At 41.6% G+C, this 23393-nt stretch overlaps 2 protein-coding genes and 1 long non-coding RNA gene across 3 annotated transcripts; 2 read left to right on the forward strand and 1 right to left on the reverse strand.

The window, feature by feature from the left end:
• The first annotated feature begins 1469 nt into the window (after positions 1-1469).
• On the forward strand, positions 1470-20500 carry LOC116055707 (zinc finger and SCAN domain-containing protein 22-like). The gene is made up of 2 exons (XM_035992982.1): positions 1470-2208; positions 19285-20500. Exons 1-2 carry the CDS (start codon positions 2016-2018, stop codon positions 20472-20474), a joined length of 1383 nt encoding a protein of 460 aa, XP_035848875.1. The 5' UTR covers positions 1470-2015; the 3' UTR covers positions 20475-20500.
• On the forward strand, positions 4120-4880 carry LOC116055708. The gene is made up of 3 exons (XR_004106390.2): positions 4120-4419; positions 4506-4585; positions 4768-4880. It is a non-coding gene; the product is annotated as an uncharacterized LOC116055708 (long non-coding RNA).
• LOC118493354 (THAP domain-containing protein 1-like) lies at positions 8007-8721 on the reverse strand. Its single transcript, XM_035992992.1, has one exon. The coding sequence runs from the start codon at positions 8642-8644 to the stop codon at positions 8081-8083; it is 564 nt and encodes a 187-aa protein (XP_035848885.1). The 5' UTR covers positions 8645-8721; the 3' UTR covers positions 8007-8080.
• Positions 20501-23393: the final 2893 nt, after the last annotated feature.

Here is a 23393-nt window from a genome sequence, read left to right on the forward strand (position 1 = left end):
GGGTAACATGTATATGTGGGTGTGTGTATGTCTGAACAGAAAGCATTAATAATACTAAACTAAACGTCCTGCAAAGCTCAATGCATCCAAACCCAAACAGATCACGCCCCCGCCATTATATTTTATGACAATGATGACATTATTATGAAATGATAAAATGGGAAACTTTTTTTCAGTGTAGGCCTAATAGCTCAGCTTTAAGTTAGTCTCGCTTTGCCTGACCCTCCTCCAAAGCACCCTGAAGGAAGGTCTGGCTACTCCACGTAGCATTCGGGGATGGGAGGAAAACGTGCTGTGGTTTAACGGCATTTCTTTAAACCAATCAGAATCGTCATGGTGCCGGTGCCAAGCTCCGCACAGAGCCGCTGGCAAATAGTCGTGTGAGAGAAATTGGACAGACAGTCTAGCTAGCTGTCTGGATTTACCCTGCAGAGATCTGAGGAGCAGTTAACCATAGTCCTCATTAATCCACCAAATTTTAAATTCCAACACAAAGAAAGCGGAAGGAAACAGAAAATGCATGCATCTGGTGGAATTTCCTGCAGCACCGGAGCAAATCCCGGAAGTGGAACGTCAAGGATATAGTTTTAAGTTAACCGCAGTCATCAATCATAAAGGTACAGTTGTTACAATACTAGACTGTAAAAACACCCTGTTACAAGTAAAAGTCCTGCATTCAGATGTGCGATTACACTAACTAACACCAGAAGCTGCTTATGTTAAGGTGTCAGTGATACTAATCCAACAATATAATAAACTTAAATAAATAATGACATTCATGGGCCATTCTGCTGCACAACTAGTCAAAGTCAAAGTATCTTTATTAGTCTTCCCAAATTCGTTTTGGACACTGGGAGAAATTGCTGCAAGAGTTACAACCATAGATACAGTCTATGGTTACAACAGAGACACACAACAAGCACAGGGTTATAACAATTAAAAGCCAAATGTACGGCAAACATTTGGGCTACTCAAAGAGCTATGCAAATTGCAAATTACCATTTTCTATACTTTTGCAAAAAAGCCATCCTTCCTACATTCTTCTGTTCTCCCATACATGCCTTACAAACACTCATTCCTACTTCCATAAGCATCCATGCATTCAGTCATGAATAAACATTCATGTATCCATTCATACATATCCATACATTCAGTTATAAATATGCATTCATTCCTCCATTCACATCCATACATACATTCAGTCACAGATATACATTAATGAATTCACAGTCATACGTTCATCGTTGCTCATTAAAGAGCTTGACTGAGAGAGGAACAAATGAGTGCTTATACCTGTTATATTTGCACAGAGGAACCCTGTCCAGAGTGACATGGGTCTGTAAAAGTTATGTTCGCTTTTATTTTGAAGAAGTGGTACCGGAAGCACTTGTACTGACCATGGCTAACTTGAGCAATGCGGAGTCTGGGTTGAATAGGTTTGTTCCGGGGTCCTTGTTGTTTTGAACCGTTTTCGGTTCCCCACTCCTGAGTTCTGCTCTTTCAGTCACGTAGCTAGCTAGTCCATCAGATCAGTAAATCAAAAATAACGTGACCATTTCACGAACTGGCGTGAGACCGGGTTGGATATAACTGGAGAGAACCACCAGAGCCCGTATGTATGGATACACTTGTTTAAATGGACTTTGTGCAGAGTTTCGGTGCGTTTCACCTCAGACTCATCTCTGTTAGCTCAACATGCTAAACGAAGTTACCATAGCGTGCTAGCTGGAAATAGACGGACACAAAACTCGGCCACAGTGATAGTTGGAAATACTATCGGACAGAGACCAAACTGTGTTTTTCATGTACCCACAGTGTCCAGATAAACATGTTTGAATGGACTCTGTGCTGTTCCCTTTATTTGAAAACGTATCATGGTGTCCTGCGAAGCTAATGAAGTTAGCTAGGTTGCAAGCCGGAAGTAGACGGACCCGAACGTAACCTAGCAACACAGCGCATGTCAGAGGGAGCAAAAGACTGTCTGGAGGGAAAAGTTGCTGTGATTTAGTAAAAAAATGACTCAAGTTCAAATGCTGAGAGCTTTTGTGACGCAGCGACTTACTGCGGCTGCTGAAGAGATATTTGAGCGGTTTGAAACAACGATAGCAGAGTACGAGGAGGAACTTAAGTCCAGTTCAAAAGAAATTCACCGACAACAGAAACTACTGGACGCTGTTCTCAACCCTGAAGTCCGGTTACACAGAGCAGGTTTGTACAAATTCATTGTTGTTATCACTTTAAACTGCTGGGAAACCAGTGGAGGAGGAATGTAACTATGTACATTTACTCTTACGTACAAATTCGAGGTAGCCTACTTGTACTTTTGTGTTTTTATTACAACTTTATACTTGTACTCAACGACATCCCAGAGGTAAATATTGTACTTTTACTCCTCTACATTTGTCTGACAGCTTTAGTGACTTTACAGAGTATATCGTTTTCATCCCCTTCCTGTCCTCTAAATGTGGATATTTTTAATTTTATATATATATATATATATATATATATATATATATATATATATATATATATTAGGGCTGTCAATCAATTAAAAAAAATTAATCTAATTAATTACAGAATCTGTGATTAATTAATCGAAATTAATCGCATACATAATTAACGGTGCCTGAACCGATACTTTTTAAGAAAGTAAGAAAAGAAAACAAAGGGTACTAAACAACAGTTGGTGACATTAAAGAACGGCTTGTTTATTGCTAAGGCCATATGGTCAAAACTAAATGATTTAATAATAATGTATAACAATAACAATAACTTATTTCACTAGTAAATTGCTGTTGAATGACAAAAACAACCACCAAGGACATTTACAATAACTTCAAATGCACCACGAAGCTGTAGTTTACTAGTTTCATTGAACGCACCGTCTGTGTTGTTTTTCCGATGGCAGCTCGGCAGCTGCAGATTGTTACATCCAGCCGTTGAGTCACAGTCCTCTACAGTAAAACACAATCACACTTTACACCGTTTAGGGTTAGCTGTCAGAATAGCCTATATGACACGAACTTCCGCTTTACATCTCAGCCAGCTCGTTTACTTCCGGTCTGTTAACGTTCGTCATTCGTCAGTGAAGTAGATAATATGGCAGTGTTTTTTACCCGATCGCTTCAGGATTTACCTAGGATGAATTTAAACGACGTGAGTCGTATCATAGTTCAGAACTCTTCAACATCGGCGGCGATGAAGAACAAGGGGTTCAAACTGTATGTGACGAACTACATAAACAACTACGAAGGTAAGTTTACAATGTTGTTATTAGCCATTAGCATGTCTGTTTCCTACATTAACATAGCAGCTAGCGATAGGCTAACGCTAACAGCAGTGATTGTGTTCATTTGTATTTTATGTGTTATTTGTGTGCAATATAATGTATTAACCCCAGTGTTAATCTCAGTTTCAAACGAGTCCGGCAGGAGAGATTACGGTTAGGTCTGAGTGCTTCAGAAGTATGGAGAGACGAAAAAAGTCTCACAGTCCAAGTGTAAGAGATCATGCAGGTTCAGATCAGGTTCATGATAAATTAGTTACTCAAATCAAGTTTCTGTGAGTCATGGTATTGCTTATTAAATTATGACAAAAAAAATACTCAACTAGGTTACCTAATAACTACAGGCTATATTTGTCATAATGTGTATTGTCACATTTGTTCCATGTGATCTGACCCAGTATTGGAAAACATGCAGAAAGAAAATCTCACAGAAACTAGATTGTGTTCAGAGTTCTCTTACTTCTTTACTTTCTTTACTACTACTTCACTCTGTAAGTAAATGAGTAAAGGGAGCGTAATCATAAAATTGGACTCTTGGAATTTTTGAATTTTGCATAATAAAGTAGGCTGTAGACTAGGCCTACTACACATAAGTTGCACTTTTATAGTGTCTCACTTTTCTCATTTTCTTTTTACAAGTTCCCAGCCTAGGCTAATTACAGTTCAAAACACTTCTCAAACTGTGTTCAAGACTGTCTTATAGGTGCAGTTAGTGATTCTGGATGAAATTGTGCATGTTTAGGTGTATGTTTACATTAGTTAGCAAAAGCTGTTGTCCATCACCTTTTTATGGGGTACTCAAGAGAATATAGGGGAAGTCAATCATGGGGACATGGGGTTAGTTGAATTAATTAAAGTTTCGCTCACTGCACCTGTAACGTTTAATTGCTCTTGCAACTGGTCATTTTTCTATCTCTAACACATGTGTTTTGTAACAGATTGTGCTGAGGGATTCAAAGCCTGTGACGCTCGAAAGCTGTACATGTACGTGTGTGGCAGGCACTGCCCTGTGCAACCACGTGGCAGCTCTTCTGTACCAAACCGCACATTATTCGCAGCTGGAGCTCAAGGCCGTTCCACCGGTGCACAGCTGCACAGAGACAGAGCAGAGGTGGCACAAACCAAGAACCATGGTAACTCACCTTTTAAACATACACGAACAGTTTCATTAATGGATGTTAGGTTAACTTTTACTAAAACGTGTTTGGTTTCATTGCAGGGTGTTAAACCTGGTCTGGTGAACAAGATGGTGATCCTCTCAGCCCGACCAAAAGAAAGAAAGCTGGTAGAAGGAATCAGGTTTGTATTGTTACTGCATTATTGTATTGCTATTGCATTACTGAAATGCTTACAAACTTAAAACACCATCACTCTAGGTCTTTTTTTTTGTCTTTTTTTTTTGTACTGCTACTTCACTTCTACTTATGCTTTAGCATATACTAATTAGATTGTTGTTGTCTTTTGTTCTGTCTTTTTCACAGAAGCAACCTGTATAGAGGAGTAACTTCCCCCTTGCCTGAACCTGCCACACTTAATGTCGGAGCAGTGTACCAGGACATTCCTGCTGATCTGGCTCCCATGATCACAACAATGTCAGTATCAAGTGATGTACCTCTGGTTGACTCCATGTTCGGGACAGTTCAGGAGGGAAGTGTGCTGTCCTATCAGATGCCTACAAAGGTAGTACCCCAAACCTTTCCACATAGAGATGCTCCTTCACCCCCACAGCTGCCACTCTGTGATTACAGACTTGGGCCATCAAACTGTGCTTTTGTCTACACTGAACAGCAACATCACCACATGGCATCCCTGGAAACATCACTAGAGATGGCACACCAAATCGAAATCTCTACTAAAGAGCAGAGTACCTGCACTGAGTGGCACCAACTTAGGCACCCCCGCATCACCTCGACAAGATTTAGAGAGGTCTGTCACACAAAGGCACAAACATCTGCTGAAAATCTGGCCAAACGGCTTCTCAGACCTTGCCATCAGACAGCTGACATGAGGAGGGGGCTTGAAATGGAATGTACAGCAATAGAGGAGTACTGCAGAGTAAGGGAAGTAAACCACTATCAGTGTGGGTTCCTTATCCATCCTGATGCCCCATGGATGGGCTCGTCCCCTGATGGGATGGTCTATGACCCCAAGAGCCAGCCTGTCTTTGGACTCGTTGAAGTTAAGTGCCCAAACGTAGCAAGTTATGTGGACTGTCCGTACATTGCACTCCGTGACGGAACGCCAACTTTGAGGAAAACCCATCCTTACTTCTGGCAGATACAGGGCCAGATGCTGGTTTCTGGATGTGAGTGGTGTGATTTTGTTGTTTACACACAGGAGGACATGTTCGTAGAAAGGATTCCCCGTGACAATGAAATCACTGACATCATCAAAGAGAGGGTTGATTACTTTTTTTTCTATGTTTACCTCAGCACTTTCTTGTGTAGCAAAGAGTGAGATGCAATGTTGCACTATTTTGCATGTTATGCATTTTTTGAATTTCATGGTCATATTTAAAGAACACATGAACACGAGTTTAATAATAAATTACTAATAAAAAGATGACTAGAATTTAAATAATTTGGTGTGATGGTATTTTTGCTACTGTTGCAGAAGGTCACAAATACTTAATGGTAAGACATGAAATTGGTGCATTAAAGTAGAGAAGAAGAAGCACTCAAAATAAGTTGACCATCTTCAAATTATTTTTTGTAATGACCTGCCTCTTAGAACATGACAAAAAGCAAAGGGACACAGTTTTAGACAGTAGTAATAATAATTAATTTATTTAACAACCAACATGTTTCTTTTCCCTGGTAAAATAAAGGTTAATACTAAAACTTTAGTAGTTCTATCATCACCTTTTTAAACCTAATTAACTTTTGACATTTTCCACAGAGACAGTTTAATTTTACAGGACCATATTTTTCAGCTCTAACAGTTGCATTATAACAAAAAAGTTCCCCTTCGGACAAGTAGCACACAAACACATTTATTTTTATTTAGCCTGACAATTTCTGGAATGGAATAAGTGAAGTGCTGAGAGATGGTATGTCAATGAATACAGTGAATAAACTTGATATTAAAAGGCATTTTGGTATTACACTTCCATAAAGTTTGGGAACTCACAAGAGACAGATACAATTTTTTTAAAAACAACTCAAAGTGGGAAAGGCTGAGATATCCTGACTTTTAATTCCTGTAGAACAGGTAAAGCTCCAAACACGCTGAATCCTACATTTCCCACAATGCTACTCAATAGCATCTTTCATTAGACAAGGCTTCAAAATATTGTTGCTGTCTAATACAGTCCAAATTATTACCTAATCTCAGACTTCAGTCTCTCTGAGTTGAGAATTTGTGTAAGATTTGCATCCAAAAAAAACATTTTAATGGCAAAATGCAGAATAGTGATCAAGCCATTTTCTTAGTTATACAGTTTTTTCAACTGAAAACAGCCAGCAATATGTAGTTTTGAATACAATGTGCAATAGCTGTCTGTCACATAGCAGAAGATACCTCCAGCTTTAGCTGTTTTTGCACTTCATTTCTACCCATGGCTCAGGCTTCAGGCTTCTTAACCCATGCTTTTACAAGAGGCCCATTTTCATAATTGGTGAGGAGACACGCAACAGTATAGAATTGGTTGATGCTCCCAAAAAGCCGTAGAGGGATTTCAGTGTCAAAAAATTTGTGCTCTTTCACTCGACGAATGAGTCGCTCCACGTGCACCCTAAGACGTGCTATGGCCTGGGTCTCTCTAACTTCAGCAGCAGACATTTGAGACCGCCCAGCGAGGAATGCTGGCCTGTAAATATTGCACGGTACAATGTCTTCGATCAGAAAACCTCGATCTACCATGACAGCCATGTCAGGTTTTAAGAGGTTGATGATACCAGATTCCTTTGTGATCTGCTTATCGCTTATGGAGCCGGCATAGAGAGCAGAAACAAATGTCACTGCTCCATGTGGAGCAATCCCAATTAGACCCTTAAGTGTGCAATGGGATTTGTAGGTGGAAAAAACCTCACTCTGGAGGAGAGGGGAAGATGGGCACTGACACTTCAGCTCGGTACAGTCAAGGATGACAGTGGTGTCAGGGTAGTCCTTGAAATCCACAGGCAAATATTCAGCTATCTGCTCCTGTGGTATCCAGATCCTGACAGAACCGAGTACCGTGTATAGGAAATTACTCCATGATGTTATAATGCGACTGACCGTGGACTGATGGACATTGTACCGGTCAGCAAGGTCCCGTTGTTTGGAGCCCAGGGCGAGATAGTTCAAAACCATGAAGCACTCATCAATGGGCTGGAGGGAATGGGTTGCAGACTTAGACTCAGTGAGATTTCCTCTCTGAGCCTGCCTCACACTGACCATAGATGGCACCGCAGGTTCAATCTGGGCCCAGAACCGCATCAGCAAGGTGTATGAGGCAAACCTTAAAAAAAATTAGATACAGATATTTGATTGAATATGTGTAAATGATTTTCACAATTAACTATACACCAGAATAAACAGCAATCACTTTAATTCAACACTGCTGCTACTGCTGATACTGCATTCAGTATCACCTATTAAAATAACTAGGCTAATATCTAATAATAATATTAGCAATATTTTTTACTGTGATATTCTCGTTTTCTGTTTTTGTGCTGCTTTGCCCTATTGCTGCTGTGTCAACCTGAATTTCTCCTTAGGGGGATAAATAAAGGAATTATCTTACCTTAATACTCTGAGAAAAGAATTTCTTTGATACTACCCATGCATCTTTTTCGAAACAGACTACTCATCTTACCTTGTGAAGAACCGGATGTCCTTGTCTGAGGCAGCAAAGCGATGAATCCCAAACCTCTGCTTCATCGTAAGGCTTTCAACTTGTTCCCTCAGCAGACGAACCTCCTCTCGTAGAGCTGTATTTTCGGCGGCGATTGCAGAGGCAGGATCAGGACCAGAATCTTCCTCCATGACTTCATCTTGGTCCGGGGCGTGATCCTCCAGCGGCAGCGGTCTATCTCTCCTCTCCCAAACACTTGTTCTTACAGGTGGGAGGGAGAAGTTATTCCATTCAAATAAAGCTGGGATAGCTCCCTTTTTCAACAGTCGTCGTCCTTTCTCCGATGCTGGCTCACAAACATCTTCTTTTTTAAAATGCCGGCTACACACCCGGATGTGAGGCGTTATCATGAAGTCGTCCCTACGAATGGCGACAACCCACTTGCGTCTTAATTCTTCATCCGTGGGGAAAGTATGAAAACTAAGTACATTGTTGTACTTAGCAGAGGCCTGACACATTGGCACACAACAGTGTTCAGCCGTTGTGCCAATAGATCGCTGGTATTTAAACCTTTTCTTCATCTTTTACCTCAGCACCAAGCTTGTCAACAACGGTAACTAGGAGACCGGGTAGCATTCCGGAAATAGCAACGGTGGCTTAGCTGTAAACGGAAGTACGTCAGCACTAGCGTTGGCATATAGGCTATTGTAACTGTGTTTAATCCGGCTATTAGCTAGCGATAGGCTAACGTTAGCTGCTGTTGAGTATAGTGTTAACTAGCTAGCGGTAGGCTAACGTTAGCTGCTGTCGAGTATAGTGTTAACTAGGTAGCGGTAGGCTAACGTTAGCTGCTGTCGAGTATAGTGTTAACTAGCTAGCGGTAGGCTAACGTTAGCTGCTGTCGAGTATAGTGTTAACTAGCTAGCGGTAGGCTAACGTTAGCTGCTATCGAGTATAGTGTTAACTAGCTAGTGGTAGGCTAACGTTAGCTGCTGTCGAGTATAGTGTTAACTAGCGTCACATGCAGCGGTGCTTGTGTTGCCTGTATTGTCTTCAGAGCACCAGAGAGAAGAGCAGACATATCAGTGGCACCAGATTTCGGTAGCCAGGGTTGGCAGGAAGAAGATTTTTACAAGTAAATGTTCCAGTTAATGATCCAGGCAGCACATTCTCGTCTCCCTCCTTCATTTTACAGTCCAGTGGTGACTAGAACGGCTCCGGGTCAAACGTCAATATGGAATGGATTAATCTGCGTTATTTTTTTTAAACGCGTTATTTTTTCTCAGATTAAGTAATCGAAATTAACGCGTTATTTTGACAGCCCTAATATATATATATATATATATATATATTTATTTATTTTATTTTTTTTTTTTTTTTTTTTGCACGATTATGGCCAAAATGATAATCACAAATGTTATTGTCACATAGGCTAATTATAACTGCTTTCACATCCATATTGTGCTACATTCCTCCTTTGTTGAAGGATACTATGAAGGAGTATGCCATATCAGCTGTTGTGCGACCGCTTTCCAAACATGCGCGTTTGCCGTGAAAAGATACAGGCAACGCAATTTTCTGTTCACGTTAACGGTGCGTGTTAAAATCCTGTGCCAATAACGGCACCGGTGCCCGGTATCTACCGGACGAAATAGCAACGCGGATTACGGTGCCACTTAAATGTCTGCGTTGCGCTCAGATGCTCCAAAACAGACGTTAGAGGCAACAGAAACACCGCTGCATGTCACGCTAGTAAACACTAATAACACGTTACACAGCAGCTAACGTTAGCCTACCGTTAGCTACAGTAGTAACTGGATTAAACACGGCTAAAATGCTGACAGCTGACAGTCAACCAAAGAAATGCTTAGTCGACCAAAGTCCTGTCCTGCTTAACGATCAGTCGACTAAAAAAAAAAAAAAAAAAAGACGCGATGTTTTGCATTTTGATTGAACATTTATTAAACAATTGAACATTTATTAAACAATTGTCATAGAGCATTTATAAAACAACAACGAAAAAACATCAATAATACATACAACTATAATAATAATACAATTCTTTGAAAATTAAGTGATTCTTTTTAACTGCAAAGTGAGGAGCTCTGTCCTAGGTCTATAGTGACAGTCACAATCGCGCACCTGACCACACCACACGCTACAAAAAATAAACTGCCAAATAATGAATGATGAACAAAAGCTCTCGTTTATACAGGCTGTATATTCTTCTTTACTTTCAAAGCTACGGGTTAACTTTTGTCCAGCCGATCTAGGCGTTTTAAAACAAACACACAAAAAACCCAAATAAAAATAAAAACAATCCTAATAATAATGGGCTGTATAGTAGGAAGGCATATAGGTTTATTTTCGTTTTGTTACATTATTTAGGCTATTTTCAAACGCGTCAAGTGTACAAATAAAAACAAAAACATAACAAAACACAATCTATTGAGTCAGCATAATAGAGCCGTTAAGGCTACTTACAGATCTGCAGGCCTAGTCCACCTTTTTCATGTTGTGGGCCAAAAACACTAACATGTCCACATTCTTGGGTAAAAGACAGCTCCTCGACTTGTTAACAATAAATCCTGCTTTGGAAAATATGCGCTCTGCAGGAGTGGAGGTTGCAGGGATGCAGAGCAGGCGTTTGGCTGCCCGAGCAAGTCGTGGACATCTCTCCTCATTATTTTTCCACCACGCAAGTGGCCCAGCAGTGTCCACTTTACTTCTGTCCTGAAGATAATCTTTCATTTCGTCGCAAGAGGATCTTTGTGCGCTTGGCTCATCAGGGTCATCCTCTGCACCATGTCCACAAAGAAGCATTGCTATCTCCTTCTCTTTTGCCGTTTTCTGTTTTTTTGCCAACGGGTCCTCATCATCCCCTGTCTGCTCTGCGCTGTCTCCTGAGAGGCTTAGCCTTTGTGCAAGTTTTACGACTTCAGAATAGGCCTCATCCCGTTTCTCATCATTAAGAAAAGGTAGCTGTTTGAAGCGCGGGTCCAGTACTGCAGCTAAAATGTACAGGCTGCTTGTCATCACAACTCGGTCTTTGAGTTTCCATCGACTATTTCCTGCACAAGCTTAAGTTTCATCTTCTTCTTTGTTGGACTATCGTTATCTGTGACGGCAAGATGACATTTTTTTAGATTCTCAAGCATTGGGAAGGGACAGGGATGTGTTAGTCTCCTCCGACAACAGCTCGGTCAGTGTAATAAAGGGCTTAAGAACATCTGTGATGTCTTCAGCCATATTCCACTGCTCTGTTGTCATGTCCAAAGTGCTGCTGTCACTCCTCTTAGTGTAATTGGGGTCCGATAAAACGGCGGTGATGGGCCAGCGCTGCTCCAACAGTCGCTCCAACATAAAGCAGGTGGAGTTCCACCGGGTGGCCACATCCTGGATGAGTTCGTGCTCAGGAGCTTTTTGCTGCACCTGTTTCTCTTTGAGACCCGTTTTTGCTTTGTGTCCCTTTTTGAAGTGCCCAACAAGACGGCGCGCCGCAGCCACCGTGCGCGACACCGGGTCTTCTTTTAAGGCAGCATTTACGCACAGCTGCAGGGTGTGGCCTGCACACCTAACCAACTCCACGTCTGGCCACTGACCGGATCCCTTCAGTAATTCCACCGAAAGGACCATGTTGGCAGCGTTGTCCGTTACCACTGACACCCGCTTCTCTGGTGGAATGTGGTAAGTGTCCGCGACTTGAGTGAGTCGCGCAGCGACATTTTCTCCCGTGTGCGCTTCATCCATCTGCTTTGTTTCTAACACAACGCTATTCATTTTCCAGTCCGCATCGATAAAATGGGCCATAACTGTCATGTATGCCTCCATTCTAAGCGAAGACCACAAATCAGTTGTGAGGCTTGCAGCCTCGGAGGATTGGAGTAACTGGTTTACATTTACTTTAAGTCCATCAAACTGCGAACGTAGCGCACGCATGACAGTCTCCCGTGCTGGTACAGTATATCTTGGCTCGACGATTTTAAACATGTTCTTAAAGCCCTCTCCTTCCACTGTGTTGACTGGCCTCATATCTTGGGCGATGTAATGCACAATCCCCTTAGTGATGTCCTCCTTTCTCTTCGCCGACAGAGGATGGACCAACTCCAGTTTCATCTGGGTGCTTCCTGACGCCTGTGGCATGGCCTGGGGATGCGCCTAGTACATAACCAATACAATATATAAACTTTTAGACATTAGACATAGCAAGCTGTCTGACACGTGTATATCTCGCTTACCGCTTTTAGGTGATAGGCCATATTGGTCGTTGAGCTATGGTGGGTTAGCTTTAGGCCGCATAGCTTGCACTCCACAGTCTTGTCGTCTTTTTTTGTAAAATGCAGCCAGACAAAAGATTTAGATTTCTTGGACATTTTGTCGACTAAAGCCAAAACAAGTAGCGTTCTAACTGAATGAATACAGCAAAACTACCTATATTCCATACTGAGCGCGAAGCCGCAGTGCAGCCAGCCACAGCTGCGGTTCCCGAGTGTTCTACGTAGTGCGCTAAACTGTGGCGCTGTTACAAAATAGCCTAAATTAAAGCATTTAAAGTTGGGGTTAAAACATAGGCTAATTATATTTAGAATACAGTAATATATAACTGCTTATAAAGGAATAAATATCAAGGAGTAAATCAATGAAAATTTCTTTATTGGTAAAAAAAAAAAAAATTTCTGCAACTGGTCGACCAATGAGAATGTCAGTCGACCAAGACGGCATCGACCGATTAGTCGACTAAACGACTAAAGTTGACAGCCCTACGGTGTAGTGTGACTGTATTTCACTGAAGAGGATTCCAACAGCGGGACGTGCAACAGCCTGCCGCTAAAGCTATGAGCTAAAAGACTCAAACTAGCACAATGGTCACTGCTGTTGTCTTAAAAACAACACAGACGGGACAAAATGGTGCGTTTACTGGTGAACTGGTAAACCTCGTGACGACATATTTATGACCGACTCACGTTCCTCTGTCCTCTGTGACTGTCTACATCTAAACTAAGCTGCGCGGTGCAGGGAGCAACTCTGATTGGCTCATGGAGGCACGTGATCAGAGAGTGGTTTACGGAGCTTTGGAAAAGAAAAAAAAACAACCTTTGATACAGAGCGTTCTATGAACGGAATGAAGCATTTTAAATATCGCTCGATCACATGAATTGGATCGTGGGGAGCCAAAATCGTGATCGTGATTAAAATTCGATTAATTGTGCAGCCCTACATTAAAGTGCCCATATTATGAAAAAAAACAACACTTTTTCTGGGGTGTTATTTTGTGTCTCTGGTGCTTCCACACGCATACAAACTTTGAAAAAAAAACCCATCCATGCTGTTTTGAGTGATACAGTGAATACAATTCATACAATTATGAACCTGAAAATGAGCATAATATGGGAGCTTTAAAATATATCCACGGACAGCTGTTTTTAAATTTCAAATTTCGCGGCAGTTATTTAATATTTTACCGTGTTTCCTGGAATAAATCTCGCTTGCATGTATTTTCTTTTGCCGCCGTCAGCTATCAAAATGGCCCCTGCACTCTGACCTTTCGATTGACACCTCACGTGAACCAATAGGACCTTCCTGGTCTCGTCTACAGCCTAGAATAGCCAACAAGTGCCTGCGGTGAAAGAAGGTGCACGCCTTTTTTATTTTGTGCCAATTGCAACCGGTTGTGCCGATGGCTGACGTTTTGTACAGCCAGTTAACTTTTTAACGTGGGGAACTGATGCTTTCGGCGGTTAGTTACGATCCTAAACAAAGGAATTCTCTGTGTAGTGCAAACACCGGCAAAAGCACACCCCACCACTTTGTGCGTCCTTTACCAAAACAAACGAGAAAGTTGAGATTTTTGGGAGAGAACGGCGACAATTATAAAGTCAAGATATACCCTCCAAGAAGCAGTGGAAGGAACGTACTTGACCACGTGAAAGCGACCAGTCAGAGGAGGAAATGTCTGAGAAAGACAGCGAAAGGGCTCGCATGGACTCCGTGGCAGAGGACACGTTCCTAGAGGGAGGAGACATTACTCTCGACAAGTGAGTATTTTTACTTCTAGAACGTTACTGTATATTTAGACTTAGATTGTGACCGGGAGCTCACCGTCTGCTTCAGTTTGACTGTTGAAGAGTGTTTAGACCAGGGGTGTCAAACTCAACTTCCCAGAGGGCCACACTAGAAAATGAGAATCACATCAAGGGCCAGACATATAGTTTATTGCTTTTATGTCATGGGAAAAGTCAAATATCTTTGACTGTATTATTGCACGTTTCATATAGTCTTCTCACTTACAGTTTGGTCGACAAAAATGACAAAGAAAATGCCAAAAACTTTTGGAAAAAGCGCCAAAAATGTCGAAAAAAACAGTGAAAAGTGACAAAAAGTATTTGGGCCAAAATGTATTGTGAACCTAAATGTATATAGGGGCCGGATCAAAATTAGCAAGGGGCCGGATTTGGCCCGCGGGCCTTGAGTTTGACACGTGGTTTAGGTGATTTCAATGTTTACTAATTTAGAGAATGGATGGTTCGCTAAGCTAACCTTAGCTTGCTAATTGCACCAAGCTTTCATGCTAACGTTACACTAAATGAGCCAGGCAAAGTTGTCTCTCATCTAACAGCAACCCTGCCCTCTACTCTGGTCGCTGAGAGCTCCACAGGAAACACTAACACATTGATATCTACACATTTGTCATTATTTTTCGCTGGCTTCGCATTACGAACATTACTTGTAATTACTGTTATTTCTTTCTTTATTTTCACATTATAGGAGATGTGGTGTAGATATGGATTGGGAGCCTGCTACATCTGCACCAGTGAGCAAGTGGCCACATGGAGTGGAGCAGCAGGACAGTTCATCATCAGGTGAGGAGCCTCATTTCCCACAGAACAGCAGGAGACCAAGAGGTAGAGGAAAAGGGAGAGGCGTGGAGCAGCAGGACAGTTCTTCATCAGATGAGGAGCCTCATCTTCCAACTCCCCAGAACAGCAGGAGACCAAGAGGTAGAGGACGAGGTAAAGGAAAAAGGGAGAGGCAGCAGCTGCAGTCAAGCCAGGTCGACCAGCCCATCTGGAGAGAGGTGGAATGATGTCGACATTCCAGACATCACACCACCACAGCCCACCTTCGGACCCAGAAATGTACCAGGACCCCAGCTCTTACGTACTGCTACGTACACAGCCCTGCAGTAGTTTCAACTCTTTTTTTACCAACTCTGTTTTGAAGACAATACTTCAAAACACCAACAACTGTGGCTCAACACACCATTCAACACCCTCTATCCCGTGGCTTGATCTGACATTGCAGGACATGTTTGCATTCGTGTCTTTAATTGTTTACATGGGTGTAGTCAAATGCTTTTCTTTCACTGACCACTGGCACAGGAGCCTACGACCGTCTGGGTAAGACAAAGCCGCTCTACGAAGAGAGAGGGACTCCTGCAGAAGAAACGATCACCCTGGCCAGGAAATCGCAAATTGATGAGTGAATGGTTGCCTCAAAAGCCCGCACTGGTCTGAAATAATATATGAAAAACAAGCCTGTTCGCTGGGGTTATGAACTCTTTATTCTGGCAGACTCCAAGAACGGTTATACATGGGACTTTTTTATGAGGGAACGTGCCAGGGGAAAGTGGTAAGGGACTCAGTTATGAGGCAGTGATGGAGCTAATTGATGTACAGTTGCTGGGCACCGGCTATAAGGTCTTTGTGGACAATTTTTTATACAAGTCCAATCCTGTTTCGTGACCTCCTTCTGAAGAAGGATCTGGGCATGCGGAACGATCCGCACAAACAGAATTGGATTCCCAAGGTCAAAGGTCAACATTCTGGTCTCAAAATCTCCCCGCGGCAGCGTACGCTGGATCAGGAATGACTCCCTGCTCTTTGTTCAGTGGCGAGACGCAAGGGATGTTTCTCTGTGCTCAACTCTCCACAGGGCCCACGCAGAGGACACAGTGCAGAGGAGGGTCAAAGCTGCAGATGGGCAGTGGCAGTTGAAGGACGCCTCAGTTCCACCAGTGGTGAAGGTCTACAACCGGTACGTAATATATATATTCAACTACGTTTTCATGTATGCTCTTGGAAATTTATATTTGTCTGCTGTATACATTAATGTTTTTGTATACTGTCTGTTCATCTACTGTAGGTGCAAGGGTGGAGTGGACCACTCAGATGCCCTGATAGGGTATTACAAAGTCTTGTACAAGACCCAACGGTGGTACAAGACTCTTTTTTTTTTTTTTTTTTTAACCACTTCATGGACATCGTAATTGTGAACGCCTTCCTCCTCCAGAAGGACATTGCAATTGGCAAAGGAGAGGTACCTCTGCATCAGAAGGCGTTCAGAGAGACGCTCGCAGTGGAGCTGGCAGAGGTGGGGTCTTCCTTCACGGCCACACCCGGACCACCTCCTGCTCCACGTGGAGCACATCACAGGCCAGTGCATATCAGTGGGCACAGCACTGCTGGTCGGCTGAAGTGCAGGCAGTGTCATGCAAAGACACCAGTGAAGTGCTCCTCCTACGATATTCCTTTGTGCTTTGTCACTGACCGTGACTGTTATAATGACTGGCATGTTGCGGGGGTTCTTGCAATCTATATGTGTATGTAGGTATGTAAAAAGTTATATAGTAGTACCTGCAATACTTTTTCAGCATAGCACTTGTTTGACTTTGTTGACCATTTTTACCAACGGTTCCTTTATGGGTCTTCAAATGTCCTTTGTGTTTTGTCGCTTGCGATTGTTACAATGTCTGGTATGTTGCCAATAACCTGTAAATATGTTGATTTAGATGTGTAAATAGTTATATAGTAGTGCATTTTATGCACTACTTTTTCACCATAGCACTTATTTGAAATTGTTTACCCTTTTTTACCATAGGGTCCTTTTTGGGTCTTCAAATGTTCTTTTGTGCTTTGTCGCATGTAGCCGATAACCTGTACATACATAATTGTAAATATGTGTATTTAGATATGTTAATAGCTGTAAATATTGTGTTACCTTTTATACACTACTTTTTCACCTTACCACTTGTTTTGACTTTTTTTTACATACAAAGTTACAAAACTGCAATTTATTGTGTTTATGCTTCTGTTACTCTGTGTCAGAAATACTGATAGTGATTCTGGATATGGGATAGGATACCTCTTAATGTGACCTTTCAATAGAGCCCTGAATGATGACTGTAATGTCAAGTGTTCAAGGGTAGCAGTCTTTTTAGTCTAGGTATGTGACCATTGTTACCAAGGGTCCTTTTAGGGTCAACAAAATGTCCGTTTTCGTAAACGCCTAGACATATACCCATACAAAAACAGGTGTAAAAAAAATGTATGAGATATTGTTCTCCGTTACTATGTAAGACTATGTAAGACTTCTTGCTATAGCCCCATTGTGTTTTCAGGCTAATAAGTCCCAGCAATAGTAATCTACAGGCATTTTTCTATAAAAAGAATTCAGGCGGAACTTTATTTTCCAGTATAGTCAAACTTCTATTATTCAAAGCCAATAGCCAATTCTAACTGTTGGAAAATAAGCCTCAGAGTGTTATCTTTCAAAAGAAACCATAGACATGCATATAGAACAAATGGTTCAAGAACAGCTTCCAATTTACTATAGGTATGTCTTGGATAGGTGTTTTTGGCTAATTTTACAGGAGTGTTAAGGGGTTAAAGGCAAAATATGTGTCAAACCATTGGGAATTAAGTATTGTGGTGCTGCGGAGACGTCCCGGTCTACAAATCGTATCCTACAGAGTAAAGAAAACATCTTTGTTTGGTACAGATCCTCGCAAGAATCGCACTATAATCAATTACATTTTTTAAATTTTTAATATTTTTCAATGAAAATGAGAAAAATGATACAATATCGCGACGAAATTGCAATGTCAGAATAATCGCAATTAGATATTTTCCTCATATCATGCAGCCTTAGTCAGGGCTGTCCCATCGTCTTTCAAAACAACAGTAGAACACATTCTGGGTGTTTGCAGGGTGCAAGATGCAAGTCGTGATTAGGGTTGGGGGCTTGTGGTTGGTCATATGTCTGAGACCCCTCCAGACAGAAGCAATGCCGTTTACTGAGACGTTGCTGCTGTTGCAGTTTCTGTTGTATAATTCAATTCAATTCCATTTTTATAGTGTCAAATCATAACAGAAGTTTTCTCAGGACGCTTCACAGATAGAGTAGGTCTAGAGCACACTATAATTTACAGAGACCCAACCATTCCCCCCGAGAGCAAATGGCACACAACTACGAGGGAAAAACCCTCCTTTAAACAGGCAGAAACCTCGGACAGAACCTGGCTCTGTGTGGGCGGCCATCTGACGCGACCGGTTGAGTTAGCTTCCTTCACCACCTTGCTAAACCAGTATTTTGACTCTTTAACCCCTGTCTTTGTCGCAACTCCTAAACTCTTCTTCCTTTTTTTTTCGACCCTTTGTTGTTTGTTGTCTGACCCAAGTGGTAAACCAGGGTTTGTCGTTGTTGGAACTCACCCTGGTGCATCGAGGTACACCGCTGTCCTCACAGAAGATGATGTTTGTTGTCATAGCCTCTGTTCTCCGGCAAGCCAAAGCAGTCAACCTAGGGTCAATATACACTGTTGTCAATATACATATGAAAGCCATACATCCTCTGAATGCCTCTGAAAGTTTCAAAAACGGGTTTCACTACAATGAAATGGGGACCAACATCATCACACATGAATACAATTGGGCCAACTGAATCCACGAGAGTCTTAGCTTTCCAGTCATACCCATTTCATGCAACGTTCAAGGACAGACCCCAGTTTGCAGAAATATTCAAATACACCATTTATAGAATAGGCAAAAAATAACACATTTGTACTGCATGGGATTAGTATAAAGTGGGCATGTCTGTAAAAGGAAGACTCGTGGGCCTTTAAAAATGGCCATGTCAATTTTTACCTTTCCAAAACTTAGCCTAACTTTAGACCGTTATGGAGCCCCCTTCCTGACACGCTAGGATGTCATGGTTGGTATCAATGGATTCCTTAGGAAGTTACATGTGATACCAGTACCTTCACTCTAGGTTAGAAATGGAAGCCGCAACAGCCCAACAGTAATGTCATCTGAGATTGCCAGAGCTCCCACTGGTCCCTAAGGGTTTACGATTAATCAATCATTTTCAACTATTAATTGATTAATGACAGTTTTAATATGGAATTACAGTTTTCTAAGACATGTACATTGGTTATTCTCCGCAGACGTCCCGCAGCTGTTAGTGGTTAAAGATTCAGTTCCCCCTGAGCAGCAGGAATGGAGCTCCAGACTGGACCAGGAGGAGCCAGAGCCCCCCCCACACATTAAAGAGGAACAGGAGGAACTCTGGACCAGTCAGGAGGGAGAGCAGCTCCAAGGGCCGCAGGAGGCTGATGTCAAATTCCTGTTCACTTCTGTCCCTGTGAAGAGTGAAGAAGATGATGAGGAGCAAGCTCAGTGCTCGCAGCTTCACGAAAACCAAACTGAGGAGAATGGAGAGGCAGAGCATTTGAAAACAGACGCTGATGGAGAGGACTGTGGAGGACCAGAACCAGCCAGGAACTCAGATCCAGAGAGACATTCACAACCAGATGTTGATGACGAGAGTCCACACTCCTCTGAACCTGAGAATGACGACAGTAGAGATTGGGAGGAAACTGGGGAACCTCAGTCAGGTTTAAACCCTCTGCAAAACAATAAAGTCCTTGCAATTGATGTGAAAACAGGAAAAACCAAATTTAGTTGCTCGGTTTGTCGTAAAAGATTTTCCTGGAAGAACTCCTTAGTGGCTCACATGAAACGTCATTCAGAAGGAAAGTATTTCAGCTGCTCAGTTTGTAAAACAATGTTCAGTAACGAAAACCTTTTGCTGAAACACATGACCGTCCATACTGGGGAAAAACCATTCGGTTGTCCAGTATGTCGTAAAAGATTCACAGACCATAGTAATCTGAAAAGACACCTGACCCTCCACACCGGAGAACGACCGTTTAAGTGTTCAGTTTGCAGTAAAAGATTCGCACAAAAGGGACATCTGAAACAACACGCGACTCTCCACACGCGGGAGAAACAATTTAGTTGTTCAGTTTGCAGCAAAAGGTTCTCAAACCACAGCAATCTGAGACGCCACTTGACGCTCCACACCGGGGAGAAACCGTTCAGTTGTCCAATTTGTAGTAAAAACTTCGCACAAAGGGGACACCTGAAACAGCACTTGCCTGTCCACACGGGGGAGAAACCGTTCAGTTGTCCGGTTTGTAGTAAAACATTCACACAGAAGCATCACGTGACACAGCACTTGGCTGTCCACACGGGGGACAAACCGTTCAGTTGTCCAGTTTGTAGTAAAACATTCACAAAAAAGCAATATGTCGAAAAACACAAGTGTGTTGGGAAGAGCAGCAGAAAGAAGTGAAGCTGCAGAGATGCTTGTTGAGACATTGGTTTAAAGAAATGCCAATGAAAACCGGAGCACGTTTTTCCTCCCATCCCGGAATGCTGTGTGGACCAGAGGTGGAAAAAATACTAAAATATTGTCCTCAAGTAAAAGTACCAATACTTTGATGAAACATTACTTACTTACATTACTAACTTACATTACAAGCGGGGGGCATCTCTCCCATGTAGTGAAAATAGGACAAGGGATCATAAATCCCATACTGTTTTGTTTTTAATTAAAGAAAAATTTATGCAAATGTATAACAATCTATACAAATGTGTACACATGTAGCAGCTAGCTTCTACACACCTAAGTAGCCCATATGAGCTAATTAGATGTATGTGAATTAATTTAGCCAGTGTCCGACATACGTTGTCCTCCGGGTTGCTAGTGCTAGACAAAAATTAGCAATGCCCCAAAAGCATGTTGCTTTGCTAATTGGCAATTTGCTATTAGTCATGAAAACTTCGTTTGAAGTACCGATGCACAAATACTTAACCAAAACATGCTTCCGCAGATTAGATGTGGAGTTATTGAATGCTGCCAGTTCAGTCACCTTTGGCAGGCACGTCTGGCATTTGATGATGATACTATTGGCCCTCTTGAATTTAAATGAATGAGCCTCTGAACCGTCATCGCTCGCCTGATCCACCTCCATCTCGTTCTCAATCTCCTACAGAAAGACTTGGCACCTGGTAGGCAGCCTAGATGCTGATCATTCGTCACTGTCGTGGTTCTGGGCGTGATTTTTTTTTTTTTTTCTTCCTTTCGGTTTTCATTAGTCAAAGTTTTTTTTTTTTTTTTTACTCAGTAACGAATGGGGTTTATAATGAAGCGAAATATTACCGATTTTAAAAACTACTTGAAAAATACACAATAAAACTACTCAATACAGTAACGTGAGTAAATGTATTTTGTTACTTTCCACCCCTGGTATGGACTAGCCAGACCCTCCTCTGCTCCCCAGCGTGTGGGATGCTCTGGCAAAGCGAGACTAGGGCAACACCAGTTCAACACTGATCAACTACAAATTGTCAGACTTGAGGCAGATGCAGACTCCAAAATAAGACGTTGGAAGATAAAAGCTACACAACCACTTAAGCTCTGCTTTTATTTAACTCAACGTTATTTTTTTGTTTTCTGGGCACTGCTGTTTTTGGTATCTAACTTGTAAAGTCATGTTGTCTTTAAATCTGCTGCCCATCACGACTCATAAAATGATGGATTCTGATGTTTAAGCCTGTTTCCATACAATACTCTGATGTTGTCGAGAGAGTTGTCAGTTGTTTAAATCATTCTATAAGTGGGTGGTTCTCTGTTTCCTGTTAATGGACTTACCATTTCCCCTCTAATTGTTTATGCTGTTGTGTAGTGTAATCTATAATGATGCATCATATTTTAGAAGTGTTTTGTATACAAAATCCAAATTTTTTTAAGGAACTAAAGCTGTCAAATAAATGTGCCTTGACCAATCAACTATCATTTCAGCTTCAATTTTATATACTGTTGTGGGTAGCTTCATCTATAACAATGCATCTTATTTTAGAAGTTGTCAAATGTGGAGAATTTTCATTTTGTGCTTCTTTACATTTCTATTCCACTATTTTTCAGAGGGAAATATTGTGCTGGATGCAAGTGGCATCTATAGTTAAACTGGTTGTTTTTCCGATTTTTATATAATGATGTAAAGTGTGATACATTTAAAGCTTTAGTGCGTAACTTTTTGATATTAATGAACGCCCGTTACATTCAAGCCATTGCCATAATGAGTTGATACAAAGCTACTTAAGACTAGAGGTCGACCGATATGGGTTTTCTCTGGCCGATGCCGATCTTTAGAAATCAGGGTCAGCCGATTGCCGATTAATGCTGCCGATTTATTTTGGCCGATATGTGCTTGTTTTTAAACCTCTATTTGAAAGATAAAATGTAACACTAATATACACAGAATTTCTCAACAAAAACATTTATTGAACACTTCACCAATCTACACTTGTAGCCTATACTTCATTTAAAAATGTATAATGTAAAAACACACTGTAGCCTATATTGTGTAAATAATGTATGAAAAATATATAAAATAAACGAAACAGGTAAGAAGAAAATAAACATTGTCAAATAAACCTTTCAGTGAAAAAATAAAGTTTAGTGCACTTATCAGCATTTATTAAACTTCTGAGAATACAAATCTGCTTCACAGAAAGTGACATGTTATTATTAATCTCAACACTATTTCCTCCTAACTCCTGTTGAATCACATCAGACTAGGGCTCTCTAAAGTCAGTTCTTGTTCACCTCGTTTGTTAGATCATTGTTCATTTGTAAGTGTTTTATCTGTGTTTTGGGGACCCTACTGTTAGCCTAGCTACATGTCCTGTTGACCTCATTAGGATCTTATCTGAGCACATTTCTGTCATTCAAACAACTCTTAGTTGTAATTTAAAACTCATCCAGCCAATTTAATAAAATTAAGGGTTTTATTCATGCTCGAGTCCATAGATGCAGTTAATGGATACAGGAACGGAGAACTGAAGGCTCTGTTAGCAACGATTAGCTCCGTTATCGGTTAGCTCCAGTTAGCTCCGTTATAGGAGTGGATGAGACTGCCACGGACAGGGGTAACAACCAGACTCTGATAAATGATATTCGGGGAGCTTCCACAGCGGTGTGGCCGCGGTGTTTTGTACGGTTTTATTAGTACAGTTAATCCCAAGGCAAGAACACCAACAACATGCTACTGCTAACGGTAGCATCTGAGCCTGAAGTGGCTGCGCGAGACACACTGCGCAAGAATTCACAAGGGGAGGGGCTGGAGGCAGCTGGTCTGGGCGCGCTGTAAAAAATGTTGCCTATTCATGTTTTTAACACTAGGCTGCCCGCAGATGCGCCTGCTTA

Source organism: Sander lucioperca, chromosome 16, assembly GCF_008315115.2.
Source record: "Sander lucioperca isolate FBNREF2018 chromosome 16, SLUC_FBN_1.2, whole genome shotgun sequence".
Classification (NCBI taxonomy): Eukaryota; Metazoa; Chordata; class Actinopteri; order Perciformes; family Percidae; genus Sander; species Sander lucioperca.

What these genes read in the sequence shown, in the direction of transcription:
- LOC116055707 (XM_035992982.1), top strand. Translation starts at nt 2,016, where the DNA reads ATGACTCAAGTTCAAATGCTGAGAGCTTTTGTGACGCAGCGACTTACT. An exon ending in AGTCCGGTTACACAGAGCAG is followed by an intron (nt 2,209 to 19,284) that starts GTTTGTACAAAT and finishes TATTCTCCGCAG; the next exon opens with ACGTCCCGCAGCTGTTAGTG.
- LOC118493354 (XM_035992992.1), bottom strand. Translation starts at nt 8,644, where the DNA reads ATGAAGAAAAGGTTTAAATACCAGCGATCTATTGGCACAACGGCTGAA.